The sequence below is a fragment of the Choristoneura fumiferana genome, chromosome 19, assembly GCF_025370935.1.
Source record: "Choristoneura fumiferana chromosome 19, NRCan_CFum_1, whole genome shotgun sequence".
In the NCBI taxonomy this organism is placed as follows: Eukaryota; Metazoa; Arthropoda; class Insecta; order Lepidoptera; family Tortricidae; genus Choristoneura; species Choristoneura fumiferana.
In genome coordinates, this window is record NC_133490.1 from 8,787,365 (window position 1) to 8,809,052 (window position 21,688).

The 21,688-nt window shown below is 38.1% G+C and overlaps 1 protein-coding gene across 1 annotated transcript; it reads left to right on the forward strand.

Annotated features, from left to right (window-relative positions):
• Positions 1-602: 602 nt before the first annotated feature.
• Positions 603-20,656, forward strand: LOC141438558 (potassium channel subfamily K member 9-like). The gene is made up of 9 exons (XM_074102412.1): positions 603-1,130; positions 1,919-2,437; positions 2,926-3,081; positions 4,497-4,623; positions 6,334-6,524; positions 7,792-7,979; positions 8,831-8,933; positions 10,196-10,283; positions 10,842-20,656. Exons 2-9 carry the CDS (start codon positions 2,311-2,313, stop codon positions 11,578-11,580), a joined length of 1,719 nt encoding a protein of 572 aa, XP_073958513.1. The 5' UTR covers positions 603-1,130; positions 1,919-2,310; the 3' UTR covers positions 11,581-20,656.
• The last annotated feature ends 1,032 nt before the right edge of the window (positions 20,657-21,688 follow it).

The window sequence follows — 21,688 nt, forward strand, 5'->3', positions numbered from 1 at the left end:
TTATGTTGGCGTACAAACAATGAATGAATAATAATGCGAATGGGAATCGGACTAAAAGGCGCAACCTTCGCAAAGGGCGTTGCTTCCAATGCGTTATTTACAAGGACCGCAAAGCGTCTCTAAATATTGAACGAAACTTTTTCCCAGGCCCAAATAAACTCGTACGTATTAAAACATAAATAAGGTATCAAGCCAGTAACAGCGAAACCCAGCAAATACATACAAGGACTAAATTAAGTAAATAACATAGGCAAACATCTCGGACGCAAGCTCGACGGAAATTAATGAAATTAAATTCAGCGGCATTAGTTTGACGTCATAGGAGAGACTTACGCCATCTAGTTGTAAAGTTGTAAACTTAAAAGTCATCTTGACAGCTCTTAAAGTTCTTAACATGGCAACTTTTTACTTTTACTTTGTTTTCTAATTTCCTATTTGCTCATCGGGAATGAGGTAATCGAAACAATTGAAATCAGAAATAATTTGATGTTGTTATGAGTGATGCGTTATGACAGTATGCTTATGTTTCGCTAAGTTATACAAGATTTTGAGGACTTTCAGCTTTTCAGTTGTCCCGATTTTTATCACTTGCAACACCAACATCCAGTCAATCAAGGAAGTGCAAGGAAGGCTGCTCGCCAAAAATAATACATTTTCGTTATTTTTATTTTAAACAAATCCAATTATTTGTTATAGATGTAGTCGTAAATATTTATTAGCTAGTTAACAAAGCTTAGCACGATGAATAAAGTCGGAAGTGCAAGTGTGTTTGACAGAAGAAAACCAGGCAGGTGTGACAGCAAAAATACCGCATAGAGGATTTCTGGGAAGAAAATAATAAAATTGGCCCAATTTCGCTTTAAATTTTCTGAATATGGGTAAAAGTGAGCTGAGCGTTGGCTTGGCACGTGTTTTGGTTGCTGTCGCCGCTGCAAATCCTCGTCATAACATTTGACCCAGTTAGTGTGGTGTGCGTTGACCTATGCTATGGAAGTGAATGCGGACTGTAGCACGTTATTTTTAGGATACAGCTTTGCAGATAATTAAATATTTATAGATGCTGTACGCGATACGGAATCAAAAAACAGATAGTAAACGAAAATTTCCTTGACCTTTGCCTCTGCAGAATGGTGAGTTCTTTGTTTAAAAAATATTTTTTAGAAAAAAAACATTCCATTCCATTTTCGAAATAACTTTCAATGTTGTCTTTAGTCTTCTAATAATCTATTTTTAATCAAGTATTTTTAGCATTCAACTGTTTAACTGAGCCAAGTGTGTACTTAATAAAAATTATTCAAATTAAAGTGGTTGATTGATCATGTCAATTTTTTACAAATAAATTGGTAGATTTGTTTCCATTACTTTTGTTCTGATTTTGATACAGTCCTGGGATTAACTTCTGATTTAGCCCACCTTGTTAAATGAAAAATTCAACTTTATCTGCAGTGAATCCACTTTTTTCTCGTTAATAATTTAAAAAATTGCATATTACTTGTAAAAAGTGCAAGATTTTTTTTAAATCTAAACAGAATTGTTTCAGTCAATTTCCTCACCCTCATACCAACATAAAAGTTTTTTTATTGCTGTGGTGATATATTTTTTAGTCTTTTTAATGTATTTTAAGTTTAAGATAGTGGTATACAATATTTACCCCCTGTCTCACCATGCATTGATTAGATTTATTTGATGGATAAATTTAACGGCGTCTCTGCTTGTTTTGTTCAAATACATAAAAATACACAATGTTATAATAAGTACATGTTCAGATGGCATTACATTTGTCCATCAAATAAAATTAATCAATGGGTTGTGAAACAGCCCCTTAGTTATATTTGTTGGATAAATCTGCTTACACAATATCCAAGTTACTAAAACTGTCCTTTTTATTTGTCATTCAGTTATCTATTTTTAATTACAGGTGGAGAGGTATTAATATGTAAATAGAATGGGATAGCTATAAGAATTCTGGCAAGAGAGAATAGTACCATATAATGAACGTAAAAAGAAGATGACTTCCTTCAAAGGGATCAATTTATTCATAGCATTATTTACAAACACACCACACCGGGCAGTCAATTAAAAAAAAACTGACTGTACAATGACGAATGTGAAATACAAAAGAAAAACATTCTAAAATTTGACAAAATAGCATATCAAGTATTCCAAATTTGAATTATTACACTTACAATGGTTACTTAGTTTCGGAATTGTTGAGACAATATGGTATTGGACTGAGACGCAACGAGGTATTAGTGAGCGTCACGTGGGAGCACCACGGGCCTTTAGCCCTCCGGAGGAGACGCTGGAGTTATGAAGAAGCAAAATGTTCGCACTCTATCGTTAATTGTGTGTACATTTACATATTTGTTAGTCGGTGCAGCGGTGTTCGACGCGTTAGAGTCTACAACTGAACGAAACAGATTTGAAGTATTACAAGGTTTGTATTTTCATCATCATCATACTTTCACTCAAAGCCATCATTTTCTGCCTCAAGGTTTCTAATATTTAACAAAGAATTAAACCACTTAATCTAAATTGAACAGATGTTTTGACATACCTTGAATAGGGTAGAAGTACCGTTTTTGGCCACCTTAGCACCATTTTTGGACTGTTGACATTTGATGCCATGCCGTTGCTTATTTAAAGTTTGCAGTAATTATTAGATTAAAAAATAATAATAAAAAAATTAATAAAATAATAATATTAATAATTATGAAAATGAATAAATGAATTTGTATGTATATAAATACAAATGATTATATATTTCACGTCGCAAATAGTGTATTTACGACCATAACAATTTATACCACATCAATAATTTATAGCTTAAGTCCTACCAGCGTTCCAGTCACGTAATAAACTCAGTATCAGTACCCTCTTAATAGTACAGTGAATACTTACTTCATGTTATTTATCAACTTGCAGCAATCGAAGGCATGATAATAAGAAAGTACAACATAACAGAGGAGGACTTCCGAGTGATGGAGACGGTGGTGCTCAAGTCGGAGCCCCATAAGGCCGGCCAGCAGTGGAAGTTCACTGGCGCCTTCTACTATGCCACCACCGTACTTACTACTATCGGTGAGACTTATATCCGTACGCACTATGCGGCTAACCGCGCGGTTTTAGGTGACTTATATACGTACGCTATGCGGCTAACCGTCGCGCTGAGACTTATATACGTACGCACTATGCGGCTAACCGCGCGGTTTTAGCGCGCTACTATCGGTGAGACTTATATACGTACGCACTATGCGGCTAACCGCGCGGTTTTAGCGCGCTACTGTCGGTGAGACTTATATACGTACGCACTATGCGGCTAACCGTAGTATCGCTTGAGAAAATTGCGCGGTTAGCCACACAGTGCGTACGTAGCCTTACATTCGTTTTTTTATTTCTTAGTCTGATTTTGGTCCAGAGGATTAACAGTAATTTAGTACAAATAGAAAATCAGTAAAATTTTGATTTTAATAAATTGGGATCAAAGTAATTGTGCCGAAATAGTACATTGTGTCTTAAGGGCGGTAAAATAAGGAATTACGAACGAGAGTCTATTAGAAGCCCGAAGTCGAAGACTGAGGGCTTTAATGAGTCGATGTTCGTAATTCTAGTACCGCCCGTGCGACATACAATGTTTTTCATGACATTTGCAAGTAAAATTTTATATTTGTAAAAGAAAAAATATAATTGTTCCAAATATTGGCGATACCTTAGGCTGTGCTCTTGGCAGCGTCGCCCTCAACCTCCCTCAGCACGCGCCGCAACGTGCGTGTGCATGTAGACCATGTAGTCCTCCAGCAGCAGCGCGCGCACGCGGCACGGCGCAGCGCCATTAGTACGGGCACTGACACATGCGACCGACCTTGGGCTTCATGACAACAAAATGTGTACGCGCAATGACTCATTTACCGACCACGAATTTCATGACAAGCACATCAAGGTCGAGGGTTTTATTTGGGGGGTTGCAACTAAGGTAGCATGCATGTTACGACACTGTTTACGAGCAAGTGTGATGAAAAATATTTAGAATTCGCAATAAGATAATGTAGTCTGAATTAAGGCTTAAAACGAATGATTTCAGATCAGATGGAACATATTTTACACAAAGTGACTTTTCTGATCCTACTTAAATACAAATGGTTATTATTTCTTTCGTTAATTTTACCATGGGCCAAGATTCCACTTTTCACAATAGTCATGATTGCTTAATAGACGTATCTCTGTACACATGCGGCAACCTAGCAGGGCGGTAGATACAACCTAGGGAGCTAGGAAGGTTATGCGCCCCTGCCGCCCTGCCGCAGGCCCAATCTAAAAATTGCCCCTGCTTGCCTATACACATTAAGGAGGCAATTAGACCAATTCCAATATTACCCCTGCGGCAGGTGTGTGAGTAGCCGGCTTTATTCTGTGCTACAATACTAACCTCACTAACAAGTCTCACTAACTGCAATAACTTATCCTGTGCTACTAACAATACTAACCCCATTAACAAGGCTACGGGCACTCCACGCCGTCGACGGTGGGCGGCAAGCTGTTCACGATGTTCTACGCCATCGTGGGCATTCCCCTTGGACTCATCATGTTCCAGAGCATCGGAGAGAGAGTCAACCGGCTCAGCAGGTCAGTTTCTCATCACCATCTCGGCCTATACCTTCCACTGCTTGGCTCCTCTCAGGCTAAGAAGACTTGAGCCCTAGTTCCCATGCGGATTAGGAACTTTACACACGCCATTGAATGTCTTCGCTGATGTGTGCAGGTTTGCTCACAATATTTTCCTTCACCGTGAAACTCATGAGATACGAGCCCGAGCTCGAATCCACGATCCTCTGATTGAAAGGCCATAGACCGCGTCATGCAGTGGCGTAGCTACCGGAGGGCTAGACGGGACAGTGCCCCAGGGCCCCCAAGCTCAGGGGGCCCCTCGGTCGGACTCTGACTTACAGACTATAAATGACCAATCTGGAGTCGAATTCGGAACACGACGAATACGGAACAAGCGATTTTAAATAGTTTAGTTAGGGCCCTAGTTTATTTTTTGCCCCAGGGCCTTTGGTTACCCAGGTACGCCACTGGTGTCATGCCAGTAGACTAGGCTATCACGTCTTTTGATCAGTTTATTTATCGGTTGCAAACCCACTAACTACGAATAAATTTACCTCACTAGACCAAAAGTCGACTGGTAGTGTGTATCCAACATTGGCCGAAGTTATAATAGTCTAATATTTATCCTTTAAGAATGGGACCGCAGTGGCTCAAAAGCGGTGGCAGCGAACATTTTCTCTGTTCATTGCGGAGCTGAGACGCTCGTCGCAAAGTGTTCACCTAACAGCACACGCAATGAAGAGATAAAACTTTTGCCGCGCCTGTCCGTTTCTCGGAAAGATAAATATTAGGATTCCGCAGTGCCTGAACACTAAAGTCTTCAACCAGTGTGTGTTGCCAATGATGACCTATGGCTCGGAGATGTGATCCGTTGGCCTCTTAGAGAGCTCAAAGTTTGCATGCGTCCTTTAAAGCAGGGTTTCTCAACGTTGGAGAAACTAAGTTTATTTATATTTCAATTGTCATCATAATATAATGTATATTATTTATTTCAATAAAGTAACAAGTATAAAAAGTAAGTAAGTATATAAGTCGAATAAAAAAATAAAAAAAAGTATAGGTAAGAATCATCTTGCCAACGAAAATACAAACTGAAACAAACAACAACAAATAACAAACAAATAAGTAACAAATTTGGAGTTGAAATAAAAAATACAAAAAGACTCCAAAAACCAATCTTTATCATCTTGCCAGTCTTGCAGTCACCATCAAGTAAACCTTGTCGCGAACCCCCTACCATCGAATAGCGAACCCCTAGGGGTTCGCGTACCCCACTTTGAGAAACCCTGCTTTAAAGCAACCAGCCATGCATACCATGTTATCAAGAATTCGTTTTCACGCTGTTGGACGGGCGCTGGCTGAAAATCAGCGCTGCAAGTTTTTACTACATTTGCAATTTGAGCATGAGCCCATTGACAAAAAATGTGTACCTACTTGTTTCGTTTTTTTCCGTCGTGTTGGCGCAGGTTCGAAAATAACGTAGGCGACACAGACTTGGTTATAACAGCGTGTATATTAATGAAAATTATGACAAAAATTGTATGAAAAATTATAATGGTAAGCGAGTGACCGCGAGCTCGCTCCTTGGCCGAATGATGTGGAGCCGCGGCGCGCGCGACTGCCTCGAGTTGTGCTGGTGTGTGTGAGATGCCAGCCGCACTCACACATGCACGGCGTTAACACGTGGCAATAAATGAGTTTTTATTTATCTCAGCTTTTCTTTCACAGTGTCATAATAAAATCCTTGAAGCACGCATTGAACTGCAAAGCCACCAGCGCCTCCGAAGTGGACCTCATCTGCGTGGTGACGACTCTGTCCTCGCTGACGATCGCGGGGGGGGCGGCGGCGTTCTCCAAGTTCGAAGGTTGGAGCTACTTCGACAGCGTGTATTACTGCTTTATCACGCTGACTACTATAGGTAAGTTATGATTATACAAGTCTTAGGGGCTGTTTCACCATCCATTGATTAGTGTTAACTGACGCTTAAACGTGATGCCGTCGCCGTCTATTCGAACAAAAAAATAGAGACGGTATCACCTTTAACCGTCAGTTAACACTAATCAATGGATGGTGAAACAGCCCCTTATACTGGTATAGGCCACGAAAGTTTAAATGAATGATTACACACACAGCTACAAAAAGAACTGGTTGCACAAAAGGAGAACGAATTAAATGAATGAGTAAATGTCAAAATCTTGCTGTCATTACACGTGTTCTTGTGCGTGACTTCAACTCTGGTGGCAATACCTATACAAGCTAAACTCTGATTATTGTTCCTCTGGTTAATCATCATTATATCAGCTATAGGACGTCCACTGTTAGACATAGACCCCCATAGACCTCCAGTTGCTTTGGTTGCGGTGAACCCGCGGCTTTAGCCAGATCATTCGTCCATTTCGTTGGTGGACGTCTCGCTGCGCTTGCCGACCCGCGGTCTCCATTCGAGAACTTTTCGGCCCCAACGGCCATCTGTTCTCCTGTATGCCTTATACTGATTATACCAGTCACATAAATGAGTCGATAAAGTTTTTCTTGTACCTCGTTGCCATGGTTATGTCTACTGGACAATTCTTTAAAACAGTGACTTTCTATATGTTTTCTGTGATTAAAATTCATTGAGCGTACATTTTTCAGTTACAAGGCCATTATTTTATGAACAACAATATTGGTTCACCTAATGTGTCACAATTAGTCACCTGATTTAGATCAAAAGCTAACTGATCGCACCAACATATTTCCTAAGTACATTAGTACTTAGCGCTTATCGCACCTTGAGAATCAAACCTTCATTAAACAAAATATGTCAGCTTGCTAAATTAAAAATTTGCGTTAAATTTTTTCTGTATAATTTTTGAGAAGTGACAAACTTTGTCTAATGACAGTTTGAGTCTCAAGATTATTTACTTATTTATTTATTTAAGGAGAACCAACAGCTAAAAACACAATACATGTATTACTTATGTTGTAGGAATAGCAACACAGAGCCAATTACAGGATCCCACAGCCACAGATAGCTATAACGTGACCCACAGAGAGTTATAATGTGATTATAATATTATAACTGTTTTTTTAAGAAACTCTGACTTTGTTGTATCTTGGATAACGGGACATAAACAAATAAGAAAAAGTTGATTGACCCAAATAACTAGAAAAAAACACCTGCTTCAATACACCCTCTTTTCCAGGTTTCGGCGACATGGTAGCCCTCCAAAAGGACAACGCGTTGAATCGCAAGCCTTCCTATGTGATGTTCGCGCTGATCTTCATCCTGTTTGGACTCGCTATCGTGGCCGCGTGTCTCAACTTGCTGGTGCTTCGGTTCGTGACCATGAATACGGAAGATGAGAAGCGGGATCAGGCGCAAGCGGAACAGGTAAGCTGATGCTAGCTTCAATTTTGTCACCTAAGTGATGCTAGCTGCACTTTTGTTACCAAACTGATGCTAGCTTCACTTTTGTCACCTAAGTGATGCTAGCTGCACTTTTGTCACCAAACTGATGCTAGCTGCACTTTTGTTACCAAACTGCTGCTAGCTGAACTTTTGTCACCAAACTGGTGCTAGCTGCACTTTTGTCACCAAACTGATGCCTAACTATGGATTTGTCAACAGCAAAAGCTTACTCAGCTTTATACCCGGAGGGGGGCGGGGTTGGTTTCACATGATCAATATTATATAGTTATGTATAAATGAAATGTGTAAATTATAATGAATAAGTTAGAAAAATATCTAATCCAATGCGGATAATTGAATTATATTTTATGGCACTCAGCAATAAAATATACCCACAGTTTCTGCCGTAACCTATTTTTTAAGCAACTTATTGATAGATCGAACCGAGAATATGTATATATAGCTTATTATTAGCTATATAAGCGCTTCGCCCTTATGTATAGCTGGCGTGACATTTTTATTCGTCTTCATATTTCATATGTTCATATCCATCCATAAAGTATCTACTCCGTCTCCCCCCACCCCGCCTTGTCACACGAATTGAAAGAAATGAAAGGAAATATTTATTTGCCGACAAAAACAATAAAACAATACAGATAAAAAAAATACAATACAGCATTAATGAAAAATGCTGAATTGGTATGAAACTTCCAATTATTTTGTTTCCGTGTCACAAACCTTCTGACACAGATGTGTAACGTGATCTATAGATCACCCCAAGGTGACCCCTAAGTTCTGCGTGTTCGTGTAATGACGTCGGTATGTGATCGCAGGCGCAGCAAGTGGCGGTCCGGCTCGAGGGAGACGTCATCACGGCGGACGGGGCCGTGCTGCGCGGGGTGGCGCGCGGCACACGGCTGCCGGCGCACGCGCAAGGTAACCAACAACCATAAAGTTGACACCACCAATCAACCGACGTACTTTCGTACTATGAGCTGATTTTACATGCTGATAACAAGTAACACTGTGTTATCCTACTTTTATATTATAAATGCGAAATTTTGTATATGTTTGTGTGTGTGTGTGTGTGTGTATGTAAACGGCTGGACGAATTTGGATTAAATTTGGTATGTAGGTAGCTGGACATCTGGAATAACACGTAGACTACTTTTTATCCCGATATTTCCATGGGATAGGGACAAAATCTTGAAATAACCTATATAATCTTGTTGGGCTTAGAGTCATAAAATTTAGGATGGTTGTTTTTAATTCTACAACAACCATAACCACGAAATAATTTTCAGGAATTCCCACGGGAATTTAGTAAAATTCCGGAATTTCAATTCAACTGCTGTATGTAATTATATATGCGTGCGAAGCCACGGGTAAACACTATTGTATTACATCATATATGTTTTTTCTTTTTTATTATGGCCCAAAAAGGTAAATGAGACTGGCCTATGCCTGTTTGGGTAATTATTATAATCTTGTCTTTTTTATAGAATTTCGTAGTATAATCGGTTATCTATTGTTTGTCCGAAAGTTGTATGCCATAATTTCATTTGCCCGAATGTTTCGTTTACTAGAAAATTTATTTGACATATTCTTATTTTCCCGAAAATTAGATGCCATAATGATACGAATGCAATGCGTATTGTTTTCCATATTAAAAGTGCAATAATATTATTTAATAGAATATGCAAACGCCATACTAAATAGTGTTTATTTTGATTATGTTTGAATGAAATTGCTTTTTTCTATTACTAATCTATCTATTATCTTTATTATTCGGGCTGCTATAAAAAAAATACCTAACATCCAACCTATCGAAGTCGCTTCTGCTCCAAACAGTCTTGCTCGCTCGCTTCGCTCTCTCGCACAAATCAAATATCGCAATTCTAACCTAACGTAATCTTTGTGATTAAATTTTACCTAATTCAAAGGCTTGTTTGACGTATGGGATTTATCAGTATATAATGTCGATACTAACCATTACCATGGATGGCAAATGATATTATGGCATGTGATACTTATGGCGTACAATGATTATGGGAAACAGAGATTCTGTCATTTGATTAATATGGTAAACAATGAGTAGTGAAAATGAATTTATAAGAAACAATATTATGGCGGTTGAATATTATAGCACATGAAATTCGGGCAAATATAGGTATACCAATGATGTTATTGTTTCGCAGGAGACACGTCGATGATGCCCCTGTATGTGGACGACGAGTATCCGCCGAGCGTTTGCAGTTGTTCTTGCAACTGCTTTGGACCAAACAAGTAAGTTTAGTCTTGCGGCCTGAAGGGTCTGGTGATATAAGACATACCTTAAAACATCCTCAGCCATCAACCCCCCACACCTCTAATCAACCTCAACCGACGAAAATCAGCCGAAAATTTACCCCCATTTTTGATAGACAGTCTTGTTGTTAAGATTAGTTTGTTTTGTTTATAATATGTTTGTAAAGATAAAGCTGTGTAACTGTACATAAGTACGCATTATTACGCAATTACATTACTAAAATAGTTTTATTTATTTAACTTACTTTAGTTTTAACTTAACTTTTATTGAACTTGCCATTTAACCGCTAATTTAACTCCACTGTTAGTAGTTGAATTGTCTCCAAAATTTGTATATTCGGATATAAACTTAAGAAATTCGAATAACCATTTTAGATACACACCAGTAGAATTTGTAAGTAAGAAATTGAGTCAGAAATCCGTCGATATATAAGTTAAATGAAAATACAAGTACAATCAACAAAAAGTACGGTCCGCAAAAAAGTATGTTTTAAAAATAAAAAAAATACCAATAAACCTTTTTTTTATATATTTCAGATCAATACTCTACCGCGACCCTCTATCCCCCGTGCCGCCGACCACCATGAAGCAAATCAAAAGCAAAAACTACCGCGAATTGGGCAACCTGCCTCGCTACGTCGACAAGAGCTCTAAAGACCGCTCCCAGTCCCTCCGGCTGAACTCAGCCTCAGGGTATCTTTACATGAACGCAAAAACCAACAGCTTCCAGCTAGAGCCCGACGACTTCCGAGAAATAGTCGCCAAGAGACGAGAGCAGCTCCGAAAAGGGATGATGATGTACGAAATGGGGTGCAACAACAACGAACAGTACCTAAATCCGTACAGACATAGCGTCAGCACTCGCGTCGAAACCAGCCCGCACAGCTCCTCACTATACTCCATGAATATGAAGTCAGACAACAGGAGCAACGACCCGTTAGTAGACGATTACGACTCTGAAAAATCCAGCTACGCCAGAAAGAAACTCATGAAGAACATAGCGAGAAACACGAGCAAACAAGAAAACTATTTCTACGACGACGCGGTGCTACATTTCGACGACGAATATGCTTTCGATGGCTCCATACTGTTCGCTAAACGGAGAAAATCTATAGATAGAAACTGGGATTTCGCCGCCATGCCCAAGAATCAAGATCCTGACCAAATTTCCAACGAAAGTTTCGGGTACTACCTACCTGACGACGACGATCTAGAGCAGTACTATGCTAATGACACTTTAACGTTCAACATGCCGCCGCACCGAGCAAGCATATAGTGAAGTGTGTTGTGCCAAACGGACAGTGCCAAAACAATAGGTTAGTGTTAGTTCCAAACTAAAAATGGGCCAATTAATTAAACTACGGTTAATATGTAGACTTTTACAATTTTGCGGTAGATTTGAATTCGAACGTTATAGCTTTTACACGTAGGGGGGGTGTAGTCGCGTTTTTTATTAATGTTCTATGGATACTGAGCTTGGCTTCTTGTAGATATGTACAGTGTTTCAATTGCTTCTTAGTGTGCGTGGGGGCGCCGCGCCGGACTCAACTAACATAATGTGCCATTAAACACTAACAAAAACTACTATAATTCAAAAATTCTAGTACTTATCGTGTGGAATTCTACTTATTATCGGAGATAATTTCATAATGCGACAGTATCACGTAAAAAGTGTTACATGTACCTTTTTACTTTGTCGGATTATGACTAACAATTACACTATTAATGCGTGCGTCTATATCACTATATGTACAGACGTAACATTAGCCAATGACAGTCTTGATAATCATGTAGGTAATAAACTTCTATTTATAAAATAACCAGAAGTAAATAAAATACCTACTTGCCTAAGGTCAATTCGAACATGAAAGATAGAAAAAAATATTGTTGCAGAGCAATCTGCCACTACACTAAATAAGAAAAATATTTACAAAAATAAATATTGTAACTCTAACATATTACAAAATCGTCCCAAAAACTGTTGGTAAAACCATGTCTTCTACTTCGTGCCAAATATAAGAAATATGAGATACCAAACTTATGTATTGCAAACTTACCGCATTTAGTCTAAACTTGGCCAAATACTTAAAAATTAAGCATATAACCTCGCACACAAATAAAGACCAGTTCCATACAAAATTGAAGTCCGGCGCTGCGGGAGTGTATTAGGCGCTTTCATACGTTAAAGCGATTAGTGCTATAAGTCCCGATTAAAACCTAACGGCGCGAGCTTTAGACTGATGTTAAATAGTCATTAAAGAACTATTAAATTAACTTCACAGCCGGTAGACAGTTGGCATGAACGGTACGCAAATCTTTATGTAGAAACTGGCTTTGGCCCGCGGTTCCGCCCGCGTGGTATTCGGTTATCGCGCGCTGTGCATTTTTCCGGGATAAAAAGTAGCCTATGTTACTCTCGGGCCCATAAACTATCTCCATGCCAAAAATCATGTCGATCCGTCGTTCCGTTACGGCGTGAAAGACGGACAAACATACACATAAACACACACTTTCGCATTTATAATATTAAGTATGTTTCGACGTTTTTATTAATTTGGTGTCAGGTTTCGGCGAATTTTGGTGTTCAATTGGGGTTTTGGTTTCGGCAGAGAATCTGCAGAAACCTGAAACTAGTATCGAAATTAAAAGTAGGTTCGCGGGTCTTCGTGCACCGTACAAAATGCCCTTCAATCCGGATTTTTTTTTCTATCTTAATTTATTATGGAACTTTGATCAAAAGATAATGAACATGTCAGTTCCAAAAGGCCTTATCTATAAAAACACCACAACAGCCATACGATTTAAATGAGTAACGGCTCGTGCCAAGAGGGAGACATGTCCTCCAAACCTACCACCGGATCCCCTGCCACAGAGTGAATCTGGAGAAATTAAATCAAATTTATAGAATCATGGACGAATGGCCACCCAATATATGGTATATTTAAAGAAAAAAAGAAAGAAATCATTAATGCCACAAAAAAACAGTTTAAAACTTACACTAAACCTAACTAAGAACAATATTGTGTGGCAAAAGGAGCAAACTTAGCATTACATACATACATACATATTTTGTATAGCCCCTTTTAAAATACTCGTGCAAGCTAAACTTGAATTTAAAACTAGTGCCAACTGTCCACCACGTTTCTCTTTACAGTATTATTGTGTAATATAATAAACTAGAATCTTGCCAATAGGAATCCACGGCGCCCTTTAGATAGAATTTTTAATATATTGCATGATATTATACAATAATATTGTAATTGTAATATTCTTCTAAAATCTTTTCATTACAAATAAATAAATAAATAACAGTTTAAGTACAGTGAAGCCAAAGAAATCTTAACTCTGTTGCCTTGTCACTGTATGCCATCTGTATTTTGTACTTCTGTACATTATGTACGAAGTGGCAGTGATAAGGTATTAACGATTAAACAGCAATATGACCTTTACCATACCATTTAAAAAGACATTTTCATTCCACAATTTGTGTTGTCACTTGTTTTCGACCTTCTTTTATTTCATTAAACAGTGATTAGAAATTTAGAAAGTTCTTGATACGAAATGATTTTTAACACCAGCCTAAAGAACGCCAAATCAAGAGTTGTGAAAATGACCATTTGTTAAGTGTACAGCACATTATTGTGCTTCTAGTGGAATAAGCCTGCCTCTCTTCTTCTTACACCTATTTATAGTAAACCAGTGGTATGAAATATAAATCGAATCAAAAAAATAAACATTTTGCGTTAAGAAAATACTGCTGGTTTACGTCATCAAAGGCTTTAAGAACAGTAGTATAATATCTTATAAATTTCAGCGCAAAAGTTCAGGCCATTTTCCTTAATATTCTTGTTCATATTGAAATGGATAACACACGTCTTACTTTTAACCTCCGGCGCATAAAGAGGGGAGGGTGTGTAATGATCGTATAAATAATTTCAAAGGATATAACAACATTTGATATAATTTTAAAGGATAGGAGCTTCACAGAACTTTTTTATAAAATAAACCTTATCCAACCTAACCCAAAGTATATCAAATCGAATTAATAACAATAGAAATAAGTTTGGTTTGTAAGACAAATTATATTATATTATATCAAATGAAAATTATATCAATTGTTGTTATATCCTTCGTTACGCACCGAAACAAGTCAGTCGCATTTCAAATAATACTCTCTTACCAATCAAGAAAAAAACGATCGGTTACTGTGCCAGGTCTCCAACGTGTCGCTCAGTACGTCCCTTTCCTACTGGATAAGTTAGAAAAAGACGCACTGAACTACAAACGAAAATGGCGCACATGCTAACCCCTATCATGTTATCTGTATTTGTCTGAGAGAGCGACAAAAAATGGCCTCAACTCTTGCGTCGTGACCTATACAGCTGTTACTAAATTTGGACCAACTTATTTCATGAAGAGAGGTAGCCTTTTTCACTGAATGGTCCCAAACTAATGGCTATTTTGTCGCAGTGCATTTAATTGCAAATTGTGGCCATGCCAGCTGTAGATAGGGTTCTGGGGGGCTACTACGAGATTCGGAAATCGAAGTTCGTATCTTACTGTCCCTCTCACCCTCGTATTATAAGGATGAAGACACATCTATCAGCATCGAATCGCATTTTGTAATACAAACCCAATATTGTATGAAGATGCGTCCGCATCAATTCAGTCCGCATCGATTCAGCTTCACCATTAAATGCGTATAAGTGTAGCTATCCATTTAACCTACTGAAGAATGCTTATTCAAGATCAAGCATGAGAACGGCTGCATAAGACGTGAGACTAGATGCTTACGAATGAGAATAGTTGATTACGCGTGAGACATAACGGGTGCGATTGATAACGGTTGCTTAAGCGTGAGCCGGGATGCTTGCGAATGAGAATGGCTGGTTTTAATAAGTTCACTAGTGTCTCGAATTCTTCAATCGTCTTACGAGCATAACTTTTAAATTGGGAAGGATATTTCTTTAAATCTGCCACTAGTGTTACAAAACTTCCACTGATAACCCTAGTTTTCCATAGTGCAGTCCATCCACGTCCTTCGTCTTTTCCCTTTTTTTTTATTGCTTCTAGAATACACGCTAGGACAATAACGTTTATAGTACTTAGACCTATCCATAACGGTTTTCAACTTCAACTGCGGTGTTGATGGTTAGCAGATAAAAGTCTGCGATAGCATACTTTAGCATCTGAAAACATGTAACAGCACACTTTAACTTGCGATGCGTATAGTGTGTCCAAAATTATCCAGCTAAATGCGATTCGATGCTGATAGATGTGTCTTCACCCTAAGCGTCAGCGGAACAGCAAGATACGAAGTTCGAATTTTGCCCTTCATAGCGTAGGGCCTGTACCCTAAAGATGTCAACGCAATCCTATTACAAAGGTTCCGTTGAAGCCTGGCTAAGGCTGCGTTTAAACCAAAGATGTACATGCGTTGCGAAGAATGTGTTTGTCATGAACCAATAGAAACACTCCATTTAACTATTCTCGCACCGCCGAGCTCTTTCCACTAAAGATGCGCTGAGCGAGGTAGGTAAATGAAGCATTCCTATTCGTTCATGACGAACATATTCCTCGCAACATAATCTTCCCACATCTCTGGTGGAGGAGACAGCCTCATGACTTAGTTTTAATGTAACAATGTCGACAATAGGGTACTTTCATGGGTAAAAAAAAAGTTATTGAAATGTATTATTTCTTTTGTCAATTTAAACAAAAAAATAAGATAGTAAAGTTCCGTATTACTTTGCGTAACTGGCTATATCTTCATTTTTTTTCACACCTCTCCTTCAGAAAAGTAACTTTTCCTCCCTGACGAGAGGGAGCAAAGTGCAACTTTTCTGTTCAAGGCTTTTCTAAGTGTTTTATTGCAAATGGCATTTTTTGAAGTTGATAATTGTAAAGCCACGCCATTTTCTATGCTGGTTGTTCTTTAATAATATTTAGTTTTTTTTTTCAAGTTTCTTAATGTTCGGTGTGAAAAGTTGTATGAGCCACTCGAGAGCAAAATTATTTTCATCTTGGGCGTTAACACTTGAATCCGTAATGAGGAATTCTACTTTAGAATTCTATTGCAGAATCCTTCGCTACATTCTGGATTCAATGTACGCCCTCGCCGTAAATACACAATTTTGCTCCCTTGTGACACAAATAACTATTGTATAATTGACAAAAGAAAAAGTAGGTGTCCAATATTTTCTTATTTATATAAGAGTTTAACTGACGGAGTAGTAACAACATTCGAAATCGACAAATACACCTTACTCCTTCTAACTCATTGTAACCAGGATAATGAAGAGAAGTTCATACTAATGTACTCTATTCATTTGTAAAAACGTTCGTACGTACGTGGTATCCATGCTTATCTTGGTCTGAACTTAAAGCACGTCTCAAAGCAACCGTTAGTTATGGGACCTTAGTGGTAAAACCTCAGAGCTCTTATACACGGTGTTCCGACGGCAGAGGCAAAGGCAACTGCATGTCGACGAAACGGTACCGTCAAAAGTTGTGATATTACTCGTATTACTTAAGCAACTGTATCTGTTGTCTCTGTCACGGGACAGAATAACATTAAATGTTGATTATCCAAATACTAGTTCTGTCACTAGTCGCGGCTACAACTGCTTTTGCCGTTGCCATTGGCGCTCTGCCGTTTCTGTTGCCATTTCCGTTGGGGCTCTGGCGTTGCAGTTTCAGTTGCCGCTCTGCCGTTGCCGATGGAGTTCAACCGCCCGTGTATGAGAGCTCTTACATACGTGCTTACACACAGCACACGTGAGTTATGTTAACTCAAATATTAAATTATAAGAAATCGATTCAAACGTTACGTATAATACCTCTGACATTCTCTAATAATTTATAACTAAACAGTCAAACTGACGAATAAATTATTATAGTCTTTATCTTAATTTTAAAACATAATAATCGCCTACTGGGCATTTAAACTTAAAAAATAACTACCGGCGTAGTCTCTAGTCAAACTATATTTAATTTCACAGATACTGGGATGTTTGTTGGTTTCTAAAACATTTACAAATTTTACCTACTCTTATCGTTATTTTTTATGATCAGAAAACATAATTGATGTTTTATTTAAAGAGTGACCACTATCAGCGCTGATGATGTAGTTTTGAACAAACCTTTTCACTATTTTTTTGTAGCTAGAGTGACGTATAATATTTGCAGTGTGTACCAGCATAAAAGTATACTTGCCGTACAGAGGCAGTGTGGCAATGAGGCAAACGCGATAGCAATATTTATGTGTGAGGGACAGAGACAAATAGTGAAGAGTTTGTTCAAATTTTTGTCCGCCCACTGGCTGCTTTTTAGTTGCTGCTGTTTCAACTATCCAACCGACAGATGCTTTCGTAGCAAAAGAGAAGGCAATACTCGTAACAGTAGTGACATTCTGATCAAAAAATTGTTGCTAAAATTATTCCAAAGTTATAGATTTAAAATCTTGCAAATATTATTGAAGTGATATTAATTACATACTTACTATAAATAATTGTTTTGAGAGTTATGAAGTTTATTGGCAGTTGCCGAGTTGCATTCGTTATTAACTTCACTCAATATTGGAAGATTTTTGGAAGAAATAATCTGTATTTCATATTAATTAACTGTGAATAAACCCGATGTTTACCGGTTCTCAATAGACGAACCATAAGTTCAACTTGTTATTTTTAAGTTGCAACAGTGATTCTGTGATCTCATAATTCTCATGTAAGTACGCCAATATCTTGCTTAGATAGATAAATCGTTTGTTATTCTGGTACAGTCAGCGACAAAAGTGGACTGAGCACTGTAAATACTTAATTTAAGTGAGTAAATAAATAGTTGTCAAATATATTGCCCGGATAAAATTAAATGGTGCGCCATGTGAATGTGATGATAATTTCATACTTATGCCGCTGACTGTACAGAGCTTGGCTAATAATTGTTTTTATTCATTTTTGAAGTGTCGCAAGGCATAGCCTGACCAGGCCCTATAGTACGAAGTCCAAAATTCGAACTTCGTATCATGCCGTCTCGCTAACGCTAATAATTATTTAATACGAGAGTGAGAGGGACGATACGATACGAACTTCAAATTTTGAATTTCGTAGTAGCCCCAGGATTTAAGTGGCCATAGAGTTTTAAAAGAGAAACGTTTTTTGTTTGTACTAAATGACTAGAACCCACACATCCTGAGCTCTCGGGTGAGTTAGCTAAGCGCACTATGGCGTACTTAAAACTCTTTTACTTAATTATACTATAGCTGGTACACATTGAAAAATGCTGCCGGGAATCGAACCTGACCTGGGTCCTTCGTACTTGCCCATTCGCTATCCCGAGCAATCGTCCTGGCAGTCCTGAGTTTTGAGTCCATGCTTAGACGACAGAAAGATGTTTCTCTTTTAAAAACTAAGTGTGAGTTGCACATTATGGTTGCACAAGTTACTTCAAACTAGTGTAGCGACTCCTAGCGCCATCTAGTGAGAAAATATAGAAACTCGCAACATCGCGCCATCTTTGTTTCTCAACTCGGACGCATGTCAACTTCCGGCGCTCTTCCTTCGGACTTTGGTCCCGATGCATAACACCTGCCTGGAGAGAGATTTTATGACCTTTAGATACAACTCACTCTTATTTTACTAACAAAATCAAAAGCTATATGGCCATATTGTAACAGGCCACTTAAATTCCTGAGGCCTTATTGTCTAGCCCATGCATCACAAGTACCATTTCTATATGTCAAATTGTAGATGGCGGTAGAAGAACCTGGTGAATGTGATTGCGTTTTAGACAATGACTCTGGTCGGTATGAAAGGTGAATATTGTTTTGTAATCTGTTATCGATTGTAAGAATTTTGACTGATATTATATAAATGTGTCAAAAACATGTTCTTACGAGTATGTTTAGTACTTGAATTCGTGGCTTAGTTAAAATAAACTTATCAAATAGCGTCTGTCCCGTTCATATTGAATCAGAGCAAGAGACAGACGTTTGAATGTGAGTTTTGAATATGAGGGCAAGTTTTTTTTTATTTATTTTGGAAAAGTCTTCCTTACGTGCCATGTCTACAAACATAGACATTAAAAGACGCGAACAGAAAAGATTGGTCTAGAAAGATGATCATAGTTTCTCTCAACTTTTCTTTATACTTTATTATGGGTGCAGGTGGCCGTACTGTCTATGCATCAATATGATGGCAATTTTTTGAGTCTCAATTCGAGACTCGTGAATGACAAGCGAAATATCGCTAGATGGCGTTAAGGTGGGGCCACGTGAAATCGCTCGACGCTAATTTCCAGTGTCAAATCTGGTCACGTGACAGAGCGATGAAGCTGAAAATATTGCTTTATCGCTGAAAAAAAAAACCTCTTCTATTTCGGCAAAAACAGATATTTTTTATTCACTCCAATTTCTTTTATTTGTACCACTGCCACGATTGCTACTAAATGAGATTAAGAACAGCTTCCAAGGCCAAGATAAATCCTGCAAGAAGCCATCTTGTCGCTGCTGTTCGACGCTGCGACTTGACACTACTTTGAGTCGCGGGAAATGCAAAATTACCTTCAAATTGGGTCACGTGACCAGATTTATCGCTGCAAACGAGCGACTAGCGACTGCATGTGGGGGCGTCCGTTTGACGTTACAGTCTTGCTGCGATTGGCTCATTTAGTTAATTAGCCAATTACAAACGTGACGCAAATGTCAAAGTTGTCAAACGAACCTCACGATACTAGGCTGTCACAGAAAACCCTCATTCATTATAGTCAAAAACATACTAAAACCATTGAAGACAAAACTAAAAGAAAAGTCGAAGACAGATGCAGAAATAAATACAACTTGATTTTTCTTACAGCGCGTTTCAGTTGTTAGGTTGTCAGTACCGATTTCATGAGTCCGTTAGTTTTACTGGTGTTACTAATGTTACCAACATAGTATAATAATAATAATGTTAATGTTGTCAGGCACATTAAGAGAAATCGGATATACACCACATTCTATATTTTCACATAGACAGTCTCGAATAAATTGTACGCGTTTTTTTAAAATACCCCAGGTGCCAATGTGGGTACATTTCCTCGGATCTTGCCAATTGTTTCTGATATCCTGAACCTCAGTTGAATTTAAATACAGTTTCCTATTATTTGTTTACGAAAAATGTATCCAAATACATTATGTACATTGATATGTGACATCAAGTTCGAAAGTACACTATTACATTATATATTTAGGTATATATAATATACACTGTTTACAACAGAGTGAGCGGCGTGCTAGTTAAATCGCGATCTGAAATAATTGTAATTTAAAATGAGATTGTACCATAAATCGAATTTCATTAAAAAATACGGACTAACCTGGGTTTTTATTGAACTTACTTTTATAACGGGCTTCTAGTGCCTGACCACCGCTTCGGCTCAAGGCGTTTGGATGACGGAGCAAGCACCATATTCACTACTTTGTAAGCCATAAACATGGCACTACCAAATAAGTACCTCGACCGGGGTTTAACATATGAACATCGATATGATCAAATTTACAAAAATATTTTCTTCAGTAAGTCGTGTAAGGTAAACGTACCAGTGCTCGTCACTGTCCCAATCTTTAATCTTGTTATTAGCAATAGAGATGACAGCAGGGTGTCGTCTATTGGGCATGGCGAGCACTAGGACGTTTACCTTATACATATGTATTTTTGTAAAATTGACTGTATCGACCCTATAGTTGACTACAAGAGATAGTGACGCTTACCTCTAGATCAGATAGTTATGCAGGTGACCTAAGTTCCCGCTAGGATAGCGAGTTATTTTTATGCCGTGTTCTGGATTACACTTTTTTTATTTAAGTGCCTTCATAAATCGAATCGTTACTTAATACATATATACATAGTAGCCATGTGGCAACATTATGCATTTAGTTCTTAAGATCTGGCCCTCATTCGTTAGAAATCAAAAACTCTTCATCCAAGGTATTATAGTCAGTTTACGCATACTAAGACTAATAAGACCGAAAAACTTTCCACTGTCAGTTAACGCATAATGTTGCCATTTGGCTACAAACCGTTTTTCGCTGAAATTATCGTAAATAGTATGTAATATTTAATTTTTGTACATAAAATTACTCTTACTTACATTTACTCGAAAATCACAAAAAAAAAAATAAAAAAAAATGTTAATCTTATCCTAAATAATTGTGAATTGAAAAATAATTGAACCGCTTCGCTAACTTTTGCAAAAAGTCCGCCTTAAGTCGTCCCACTGTAGCACACAGGCCTCCTATCAGAATGAAAGGGCTTGTGCCGTATTCAGACTCCGGCCCAGTGCAGATTGGGGACTACACACACACCATCGAATTTCTTCGCAGAAATGAGCAGGTTTCCTTAAGGTGT

Coding starts and splice junctions, on each gene's coding strand:
- LOC141438558 (XM_074102412.1), top strand. CDS start 2,311: ATGAAGAAGCAAAATGTTCGCACTCTATCGTTAATTGTGTGTACATTT. Junction 7,980..8,830: donor ATCAGGCGCAAGCGGAACAG/GTAAGCTGATGC, acceptor ATGTGATCGCAG/GCGCAGCAAGTGGCGGTCCG. Junction 10,284..10,841: donor AACTGCTTTGGACCAAACAA/GTAAGTTTAGTC, acceptor TATATATTTCAG/ATCAATACTCTACCGCGACC.